This window comes from Rhinopithecus roxellana, chromosome 4, assembly GCF_007565055.1.
Source record: "Rhinopithecus roxellana isolate Shanxi Qingling chromosome 4, ASM756505v1, whole genome shotgun sequence".
Classification (NCBI taxonomy): Eukaryota; Metazoa; Chordata; class Mammalia; order Primates; family Cercopithecidae; genus Rhinopithecus; species Rhinopithecus roxellana.
The window spans coordinates 131354997-131366473 of NC_044552.1; the positions used below are offsets into that span (position 1 = coordinate 131354997).

General features: G+C 44.8%; 1 protein-coding gene across 5 annotated transcripts in view; it reads right to left on the reverse strand.

Moving 5' to 3' along the window:
• Nucleotides 1-7162, reverse strand: part of REPS1 (RALBP1 associated Eps domain containing 1) — an 88106-nt gene extending 80944 nt beyond the window's left edge. For 4 of the 5 annotated variants that reach the window (XM_010379518.2, XM_010379516.2, XM_010379514.2 and 1 more), the window contains exon 1: nt 6429-7162. In XM_010379518.2, coding sequence (XP_010377820.1) covers nt 6429-6581 — 153 coding nt within the window. In that variant the 5' untranslated portion in view covers nt 6582-7162. The remainder of the gene's footprint in view (nt 1-6428) is intronic. The other variant, XM_010379517.2, reaches the window with a different exon arrangement.
• Between the last annotated feature and the right edge of the window lie 4315 nt (nt 7163-11477).

Here is an 11477-nt window from a genome sequence, read left to right on the forward strand (position 1 = left end):
CCATTTCAAATTCTCATGGCCTTGAAGAACTAAGCACCCATGGATTTATGAACCTTTCATCAGTTTCCTCTTGTATACATCTCCTCTTTATAGTCCTCAAAGAATGTCAGATAATCCAGTTCCAGTGTCAAGATACTGGAGCAATTAACCACAAGACTTTGTGCTACTTTTAAAGGGGTGTGTCTGGAATAGATTAGCTGCTCCTACACAAAGATAGTCTCATTTGAGTCAGAAATCATGAAAACCCAATCCCATAGCTAAACGAGACATTCTGTAATTTGTTCAGGGTCACAAAGTTAGCTGATGCCAGGACTGGAACTTGCCTGCCACAGTTAGTGCTCTTCATACCACCTTCTCATGCTCTTGTGTCGCTCCATCAAATGTTTGGCATGAATTCCCAATATACTAAAGCACTAACTCTGGGCTATTGATTAAAAACAAACAAACAAACAAACAAACAAAATGACTGAAACTAACATATGAAACTCAAGAAGACAGAAATTTTAAAAGTAAATAAATAGGACACTACAGAAAGACATTAACTGTGACTTCTTTCACAAACAGTATCTTTTTCAACTGTGTATAGGTAAGTGATTAAGGCAAGATTATTTCTGTAGTTTATTACAATTATTTTAGTTTATTATTTCTGTAGTTTATTACAATTATTTTAGTAATTCAGAACTAAAAACCACTACTCCAGAATAACAAACCCGAGACTTATTAAGTTTATATCTTTCAACACGTAAATGAGCTCTGCTTTCCTATTTTTAAACTTATCACTAATGCCAGATTTTGTAATTGATTTAAACAAGTTTCAAGAGAAAAACAAAATGGTTTGTTTCACTGTTATTGTTTTTCCCCATTAAATTTATGTGTGTTATTCAAATATTCTACCAAGATATTGCTCAACACAAATGATCTAAAGATTTTCAGCTTCATTAACGGGGTACATTGCTTACAAACCTCAACGAAAGAACAGTTAGTACTAGAACCTTTTATCAACCTATTATGCATTCAAAGTCTGTATGAAGTTTTAAGACATTTCCCAAACAGAAGCTTTTGGTGAAAGCTAAGAAAACATTCTGATTAGTGTGGTAAATAGTACATCTTTCCTAATCTTTAAAAAATAAAATAAACTACTTTGGGAAAAGCTGACTTTTAAGCCACAACACTGAATATTGTCTTGCTCAGCAGACAGCAAAATTCCTCATGATTAAATCCTATGAGCCAGATTTTTCTCCCCCTCATCTTGCTATTATGTGGCATGGAGCATAATTTTACAAAGCATCCACTCCTTCAGTTTATCTATTGACATTCTGTCTTCAAAAACAAACTCTTAAACTCAGAATAGATTTTCCTCCGCTATTCCAAAGCAAGTATAATGAGCACACCTTAAAACATCTGACAGTTGTAATAAAGAAAAATTGTATCTGTGTGTGCCCCAGATACCAACTACAAGAATCTCCCTCTTTCTCTGAAGTGGCTGTGTTTCAAGACATCATCATACATTCAACTACTTACTATGCAAAGGAGGAAGTTGATACGTAACTCAAAATCAAATATTCCAAAATCCCTACTGTTCATAAGAACTGTGGGCAAGTCAAAATCAGACCAACTGAATTTTATTCCTTACCCTGCCCCCAAACCACATGACCAGAGAAGGTAAGAGCCGGTACGTGAATAATAGTAAGGGAGAGATACGAACTATTCACAAATAAATTATTTAAATTCTCTGCTATCAAGTTCTTAGTTAGTAAACAATAATAAACCTGTAATCCCAGCACTCTGGGAGGCTGAGGTGGGTGGATCACAAGGTCAGGAGTTCAAGACCAGCCTGGCCAATATGGTGAAACTCTGTCTCTACTAAAAACACAAAAATTAGCCGAGCATGGTGGTGGCGCATGCCTATAGTCCCAGCTACCCAGGAGGCTGAGGCAGGACAATCACTTGAACCTGGGAGGTGGAGGTTGCAGTGAGCCGAGATCACACCACTGCACTCCAGCCTGGGCGACAGAGCGAGACTGTCTCAAAAAATAAAAATAAAAACAAAAAATAAAAAATAACAATAAACAGGAATAACACCCACTTCACAAGGTTGTTGCAAGGATCAAATGAGTTCTTCCACGAAAATGATTTGCCTGGTCAAAGGAACGTAATAGGCACTCAATAAATGCCAGCTCCTTCCTCGTTTGGTTCTGGGCTCGGTGTTCTTTGTTCTCCACACTCACGTCCCCAGATGACTCAGTCCCCTCCTAACTCTTACTAACAAACACTGTAAACTACTGTACCAACCAAGGTCCTGATATGTATGTGCATACCCAGTCTATGTGACACTGTCTCCCTTCCCTAAACACCTAGGTGAGCAAAACAGAGGAAAAGACCCCAAACACCTGAACCTGAACTGCTGTAAGAACCAGCAGGACAAATCTCCACCCACTTCCAACTGTCTCCAAGAGATCTGAATTGCCATCTAAAAATGTCTGAAACCAAACTCATCATTGTCTCTTTTAAAAAGTAAGCCCTCTTCCTGCCCCTTTTCTAACTGTGAGTGGTGTAACGAAGAATAATCCTTGCCCCATTGTACTCTCACCAAAACACTGCCAAATAACCCAGGCCTCTCGAGTTTACCTTCATAATCTCTACCACCTCTCTCTCTCTCTCTTTTTGAGACAGCGTCTTGCTCTGTCACCTAGGCTGGAGTGCAGTGGCTCAATCTCGGCTCACTGCAACCTCCTCCTTCTCCCAGGTTCTAAGTGATTCTCCTGCCTTGGCCTCCAGAGTAGCTGGGATTACAGGCATGCGCCACCACATGCGGCTAATTTTGTGTTTTTAGTAGAGAAAGGGTTTCACCATGTTGGCCAGGTTGGTCTCGAACTCCTGACCTCAGGTGATCTACCTGCCTTGGCCTCCCAAAGTGCTGGGATTACAGGCGTGTGCCACTGTGCCTGGCCCATATCTCATGTTTGTCCCACTCCCACCACTATATTCCAGGTTAGGGTTTCTCAGTCTCAGCACTACTGACATTTTGGGTACATAATTCCTGTGGAGGCTGTCCTGTGCACTGCAGGATGTCAAGCAGCATTTCTGGCCTCTACCCACTAGATGCCAGTAGAACTGCTCTCTCCCCTCCAGTTATGACAATCAAAAATGTCTCTAGACACTGCCAAATGCCCCTTCCCCATTGTTACCCTCATTCCCATGTTTGAGTACCACTGGCCCTGTTTCTCACTTCATATCTGCCATACAAAATCAGCCCCCAAGTTAAGTCTACAGTTTTATTCCTCTAATTCCTGTGGTCCTGACAAACGACTCCTAAAGCACTGCTTTATGAGTCATTTCTTTAAATCTACCACTCCCTGTTACCTTCACGATTAGTTCAAAGCTCTCCATCCAACCTTGAAAATCTGGCTTCAATTAAACATTATTCCACAAAGCACCTCATATACTGGCTACCCAGCAGTCCTTCAATAACATATCCAGTCTCTCTCTTTCTAGTCTACTGCTGTCACCCTGGTTGGAAGTCCATGACCTAGCACCCAATCCAGACCACTAAAAGAGTCTCATTCCCTAGCCTCTCTGCCACTCGAAGTCAGAAACTTTTCAGTGGTTCTCCGTTGCCTGCTGAAATATCGTATCTGCTGCCCTTCTTCAGAGTCTTTTCTAATATGGCCTCTTTCTAATTTTATGTTCCGTTATCCTGAAAGCACTAGTCCTTGAAAATGCTCCTACACTTTCCACTTTTGATCACATTTTTTCTCTGCCTGGAAGCCCTCATAATTCCACTCCCCTCACTCCACCCTAATTTAAAGTCCATCTGAATTAAGTCAAAAAGCCTTTCTTGGTCATATCGCCTTTGTATTTACATAACACTTGGCACCTCTCCTATGGCATACATTCTACCTTATGTTATACATGAGTACTCACTCCTGTAATTGACAAGATCCTTAAGAGCTTCTTACTCCTCTTCTGATGCCTGCAATGCCTAGCCCAGTGTTAAGCAGAGAACTCAGCACTAGATATGAGCTTCCCCAAATGTTTCCCACTTAGAAAGCAACGGAGGACTGTTTTCAGACAATCCCAAACTCCCTTAAGGGAAGTAAGCACATATTCTCCTTTTGTCTCATATGTCTATGTCTTAGACCAATTTTTAGGTAAACTGCCTTCAAGATATCTGGATTGCTATTTAGTATACATTACTGTAGAGTTCTGCTTCAGGGAGTTCCAACTTGTAACTGAACCCTGAATATTTAAGCTCTCTCTTTATGCCAAAAGACAATGGAAATTTATTTTTTGAATGTTAATTGAGCAAAACATAAAAATAACTTGCATAGGATTAAACATGTTTCAAGTAAAGATTCATTAGTGCTGATGTGTCTGTCCTAAAAATTACATTTCAAGTTCTAAAGTCTTTGTGTATCATTAAAAAGATTGAAAGTTTTATTTCAACTCCTTCTCACCTCAAAGCCAAACCAAAATAGAATAGAGAAGGCTTTTCCTTAATTTTATTTAGATCCTAACTTGAAGGTATATTCTCTTATTTCTTCAAAAGGAGCAAAAAGAGTATCATTAATGAGCATGTTCTGACCAGATCTTTAAGTCCTACTCCAAAGTTGTAAGAGGAGAGTACCGTAGACCACACTACCAGCACCCTCCATTAGCAGACCACAGAATCGGTTTTGTATGTCCCTGAGCTAAGAATGGTTTTACATATTTGTGTTTTGTAAACACAAAAACAAAGAAGAATATGCAACAGAGAGCATATATGGCCAGCAAAGACGAAAATAATTACTATCTGTCCCTTTTCAACAGGATGAAATTGGGACTCCTCGTTGCCCTTCACTGGCACGTAAGACACCCCACATTTTTCCTCCCAAGGTTTTAAAAAAGCAATATAAAACACAAGAACACGTAAAAAGATCGAACTCGTTCAACTTAGTCATAGTTAATGCGGACCTAACTTCTAAAACAGAGGCCTGTGTATGGACATTTTTATACTTCACAGAATTTTTGTTAGAAGAAATTTGCCTTCATTCTGTGGATGAACATACTTATGCTTGAAAAGGGAAAGTGCCTAACCCAAAGTCATATTGCTGGTTAACAGCAGAGTAGGGTCAAGGACCCAGCCCTCAAAACCCTGGTCCAATGCTCTGCAGTCCACTACATACGCCTACACACGTGGCTTTAAGTTTTGGAGATGTGGATGATGTGGATAACTAGTTTGGATCAATATAAAAGATGAATGCTTAAAACCTGTTCCTAATATGCTGTTTAGACAGACTCCTACTAGCAGCTATGAATCATTAAACACAGTAGCACTAATGCTTACCACATACATTAGATAAGAATTTCTGGGCCGGGTGCGGTGGCTCAAAGCCTGTAATCCCAGCACTTTGGGAGGCCGAGACAGGTGGATCACGAGGTCAGGAGATCGAGACCATCCTGGCTAACATGGTGAAACCCCGTCTCTACTAAAAATACAAAAAACTAGCCGGGCGAGGTGGCGGGCGCCTGTAGTCCCAGCTACTCGGGAGGCTGAGGAAGGAGAATGGCGTGAACCCGGGAGGCGGAGCTTGCAGTGAGCCGAGATCCGGCCACTGCACTCCAGCCTGGGCGACAGAGTGAGACTCCGTCTCAAAAAATAAATAAATAAAATAAAAAGAATTTCTAGGAAGTCTTCTGTTTTAAAAGCAGATATGATAAAGAAGGCTTGAAACCTATAGGGCTTGCTCCTCCAGGGCTTCAGATTAGGGAAAACACGCACTTCTGTCTACCAGCTGTTCAATACTCATCTCCCAACCCAAATCCGCAAGTTCCACAAATGCTTTCGAATGCCTGTTGAAAAAAACTGTTCAGTCTCATATACACGTTCTACAAATAATTACAACTTCTTGTATGCCTACTTGTAAAACTACTCACTAGTTCACATTTTTAAAAATTGCCCTAAGAATTTTGCTTCCTTTAACAAAACAGTTTCTTCGATGCCTAAATCTGTAAAACTCACTTTATCGCGTCTTCTCGGTTAATTCAAGAATTAAAAAAACCATTTTGCCCATACTGATAACTTCACTACTCCGCAGGATCCGAAAAGCTCTGTATATGCCAGGTTCTAGGATTCACACACATTAACAACCTAAGATCCTTCACGTGAGGTAGCTCTTGCAGTGCAGAGCACAGATTCTCAGGGTAGTGGGGGATACCGGCTGAGGCTCTTCAGACCCCCACCACAGGAGTTCCGTCTTCTAAGAGCCATCCCCTCCCCCTCGGCCGCGGAGCGAGTCCAGGCCACCCGGGCACCTGCGGCCCCTGCCCGCTGCGGGGACCCCGACCCAGACCCCCGCCGGTCCCCAAGGAATCGGCGCCCACTCCCACTCCCGGAGGCTGGCGACTGCAGGCCTAAGCCGCCCGCCGACCCCGGGACGCGACGTTACCTGTAGGACCACGTCGTTGGGCAGCTGCGCGGCCCGGAACAGCTCCAACACCCGCCCGTTGACCACCACCTTCTTGGTGCTCTCAATGTCGCAGTAGGAGAAGAGATCTGAATAGTATTTCTGCTCCGCATCGCTCAGCGTTAAGCCTTCCATCTTCGCCTCCGGCTCACGGCCGCCCCGCCCCGCATGCACTACTCGGGGCCCGGCCCCAGGACCCTGGGCCGGCAGGGGCTGCGCGTGGCCCGGCCTCCTGCTAGCTTCCCGAAGCCGCCGGCCCCGGCCTCACAGGCGCCAGGTGCGCCCAAGCAACAGGGCCCAGAGGTCGCGACGAGGGGGCCCGGCTGCGCTCGGCGCGCCACCCCCTGCGAGGCCCGGCGCAGTCCCGGGCTCCGCGCAGCGCGCGCCCGCGGCTGCGGCTCCGGCCCTGGCCGCGGCCGTGGGGAGGGTGCAGAAAAAGAGGCGGGGGCCGCGGAGACGCGAGGCACTGGCGGACTCCGCCCCCGACGCGGGTTCGAGTCTCCCCGGCTCCCGCCGATTCCCCCAGACTTCCCGCCTCGGCTTCCCCTTCCGTCCACGCCTCCGGAGCGGCAGCGCTTCCCGGAAAGTTGTAGGGCTTCGAACCTAAAGTTTCGGGGGATCTGGGCTGAGCGTGGCCGCCGCTCCGCCTCCCTCCGCCGCCATTTACAGCTCCCGGCCCGGCCCCGACGCGCCCGCACCCACAGTGACAGCGGCGGCCGCGCTCCAGACCCGGATGTGAGGCCGGGAGGAGAGAGCGCGAGAGGGAGAGAGAAACACCCACCGGGCTGGCTTGGCCGCTCCCGGGAGAGGGAGGAGGCCGCAGCGCCCCCTGGTGGCCGGCGCCCGGCGGCAGGATGACCGAGCCGCCCTCTGCGCGGAGACCTCAGCAGCAAGACCCCCGGAAAGGGGGTGCAGCGGGAAACAGTCAGCAGCTCATTAAGGCCCAGATAACTAAGATATGGGTTGCAGTTTTTATGTTTCGCAGCTTCTGGTCCTAAGCGTCTAAATAATTGGATTGAAAGGGGAGCCTTATTCAGGTTATTATCATTCTATCTGTACCTTTTTGGTACAAATGAAGATAAATGCAGTATTTCCATCTGTTCTGAAGGGCTATGAACGTCCAGGCTATCCGGGAAGCCTCCACGTAGACAGCAACATTGAGGCTTCGTCTCATTCGTGCTTTAAGCCATGTTTACCTGAGAAACAAAATATGCTGAATAGAGGGGAAAACTGGCAAAGTTGTCCTCTTTGTTCACAAGGTCATTCCGGTCACTGGGAACTTAATACTCTACATTTATACCGTCAACTCTATCAACTCATGTAGGCCCGGGGCTGCCCACAGGGGCTGCCTTCCTTATTTTCTCCTTTATGAAAATCATGGAGTGGCGCTCTTCTAATCTGCACCTGTCCCAGAGAGGGGATTCTTCAGCTATTTCAAGTAGAATAGCTTAAGAATTTATACTTGGCAAATATAAAATACTTCAAAGACGGTAGCTAAGGCAGAATTACACAGAGTTTTGGTTTTTATTTTGTCTTCTACAAGTTGTTTCCCAGAGTGCAGGATCCTATAAATGACACATATGAGGACATTATTACAGGTTCCCAGTCATTTATCTGTAATTGCAAAATTCAAAGAGCACTGAAAACCCAAAGACTTTTTTGTAACCCTTTGGAAGTAAAACCTGCCCTGCAAAATCTAAACTAAGCTTGCATGAAGCTATTTCTAGCCTTTATGGATGCCACTTAGTGTCCATTTTTATTCATTTCACTCCAGGCCTTTCTGGAATGTTAACATGTACACAGTCACAGGCATTCTATTCTCTTTCTATTTTTTAAGAAAGGTAAGAGATTGTAGACCTGTCAATATCTTCTGACTTGACTAGTAGTATTTGATAAAGGTGAGTATATACTATCCATTAAGCTTATTTCCCATCTCTAAGACTTTCAGTTTGCTACAGCAGCCCCTCATGTGGCCTTTCAGGGCACCTGCAGGAAGTGATCAGAGCCCCCCAGACAGCTGCCTTCCAAAAGTGTAAACAGGAAGAGCACAAAGGGGTAGGGATTGGCTCACAACTGTCTTCGCATCTTTTTCTCGGCCACCTTTCCTAGGCCTTGCAGCCCTTGTCTGCCCCAGGGCCTTTGTTCCTGCCATCTAAAATAGTCCTTCCACAAGCCATAGCATGGCATATTCTCTCACATGGTTTCAGGTCCCTGCTTATATGTCACCTCCTCAGAGCGGCCTTCCTGCAGCAGCTGCTCTAAAATAGTCCCACCATGCACTATCCCCTTATCTGAATTCTTTTTTTTTTTTCTTCTTTTGAGACAGGGTCTCCCACTGTCACCCAGGCTGGAGTGCAGGGGCATAATCTTGGCTCACTGTAGCCTCAACCTCCTGAGCTCAGGTGATTCTCCCACCTCAGCCTCCCAGGTGGCTGGGATCACAGGCCCAGGCCACCATGCCCAGCTAAATTTTGTGTGTGTGGTTTTTGTAGAGACAGAGTTTTGCCATGTTGCCCAGACTGGTCTCAAACTCTTGGGCTCACGCTCCCCAGCCACCCAAAGTGCTGGGATTAGAGGCATGAGCCACACCGCACCCAACCTGAATTCTTTTTCTTTATAACACTTGTCACTATCTGACGTTACATATATATCTGTTACATTTTTAATAGCTAATTATTGAATAATTACTAAGTTTCAGGCATTGTTCTAAAGCTTTACACTAATTATCGCATTAATCACAACAACCCTATTAAGTAGGTACTACCAGGGTTTTTTTTTTGACAGATTAGGAAGCTGAGGCAAAATGGGTTAAGTATTGTGTAAGTCATGTTGCTATTAAATACCTGGAACTGGGATTCAAACTCCAGGCTGTCTCAACTCTAAAATCATTACCTTGTATTGCCTGTCTAATTTCTTTATTATTAAGAAAATATTTCTTGGCCGGGTGTGATGGCTCATGCCTGTAATCCCAGCACTTCAGCAGGCTGAGGTGGGTGGGTTGCTTGAGCTAAGGAGTTCAAGACCAGGCTGGGTAACACGGTGAAACACCATCTCCACCAAAAATGCAAAAATAGCCAGGCATGATGGTGTGCACCTGTGTTCCCAACTACTCGGGAGGCTGAGGTGGGAGGATCACTGGAGCCCAGGAGATAGAGGCTGCAGTGAGCAGTGATTGTGCCACTGCACTCCAACCTGGGTGAAAGAACAAGACTGTATCAAAAAGAAGAAGAAGAAGAAAGAAGGGAAGGGAAGGGAAGGGAAGGGAAGGGAAGGGAAGGGAAGGGAAGGGAGGAGGGAGGGAGGGAGGGAGAGAGGGAATGGAAAGGAAAGGAAGAAGGGAAGGGAAGGGAAGAGAGGAGGGAGGGAAGGGAAGTGAAAGGAAGGGAGGAGGGAAGGGAAGGGAAGGGAGAAGAGGGGAGGGGAGGGGAGGGAAGGGAAGGGAAATATTTCTTCATTGCCACAGTGCCAAAACCCAGTATGTGACACATAATGTGTATCAATAATAATTTGTTGAATGAATGAAAGCGTCAGTTTCAACATTGATGTGATAAGCCATTCAATACAGTAAGTCTTCAATTAATGTTATTGTGGATAGGTCCTTGGAAACTAATTTTAAACAAAACAAAGTATTGTAACCAAGTAGTTTAGCTTCAAAACAAAACATTTTTTCTTTTCTCCTTTCTTATCAGTCTCAAGATGTAACCTTGAAACAAATTGTAGAAACCTTTTCTCTTTAGTCTTAAAATATAGCCTTGAAACATACTTTGAAACTCCACTCCCCTCCATTTCCCACAATGTACTCCCTTACCCAATGCACATTTATCTAACTGTAGGCTTCTTAAAAATTCCAGGGGCTAATTTAAAATGAGCTAGGCACAAAGGCCCAGCTGCAGAATTGTCCCGCACTTAAAGATTGCCTCAAGGTAGATAATCTGCAGCCTGGACCACAGGCGAGATGACGCCAGCCTGCATTTTAGATGGACCATAACTCAAGATAGGCATTGAAGCAAGACACCACAACCCCTGCTCCCGGCTCGACTCCTGCATGTCTCCCATATCGAGCTTCCCTTTTTGAAACCTCTGCCTTCAACCCAGGCTTTTGAAGCAGTTTCCAGAGGTGTGTAAGCTGGCTGTTTCCCCACTGCTAGCTTTGAAAAATAAAGTCACTTTCCTTTTGGGTTGGCAAGGGGCGTGCAGCCAAGCCTGCACTTGGTTACGGTATCACAAAACCAATATTATCACAGGCTAATTGATAATTTGCTACAAACAAGAGTTAAGTTCCTGTGGCACATTTCTGGTCAAAAAAATCACCAAATTTCTAAATCGAGACCAAAACACTTCTAATATTAAACATTTAATTAAGTAAATGTAAGCTATACATGCAACCAAAATGATTAATAAAAAAAAAACTCCTTACCCTATTTTTGCTGTACTAGTGAGTTATGACGGTTGTCCTTGTGGTGGGTTAAGTCAAGGAATAAATGTCTGCAAAGTGAAGTTCAAAATCATCACAAACATGGTGGCTTGCTGAGCTCTCTAGCACCACCTTGTTTACTGTTTTGCATCTGTATGATCATCATATGCTTTACACATTTTTATTTTTCAGTCACTTATATTCATTTTCCTACCTACGTATTCCAGTTCGGGGTTGTGGGTAGCAGGAGCCTATCCCAGTGGCTCATGGGACAGGTAGGCCCCAGCTCCTGTCTAGGATGTGATTGCATCACCGGGTGCACACACACACACACATATATCCACACACACACACACACCCACGCTCACTCAGACTGGGACCATTTAGACACCCTGACTTACCTAATATGCACATCTTTGGGATGTGGAAGGACACCTGAGGATTCAGAGAAAACCCACGCGGACATAGGGAGAGCATGCAGACTTCACACAGACAGTGGTCCCTACAGGGAATGGATTTATTTTTTCTCATCACCGTTATAATGAAACAATGTTGCTATTGAAGGACCTGTTGTCTTCTAATCTCCTCCTAGTTTTGCACCCTTAACCTTAGCAACC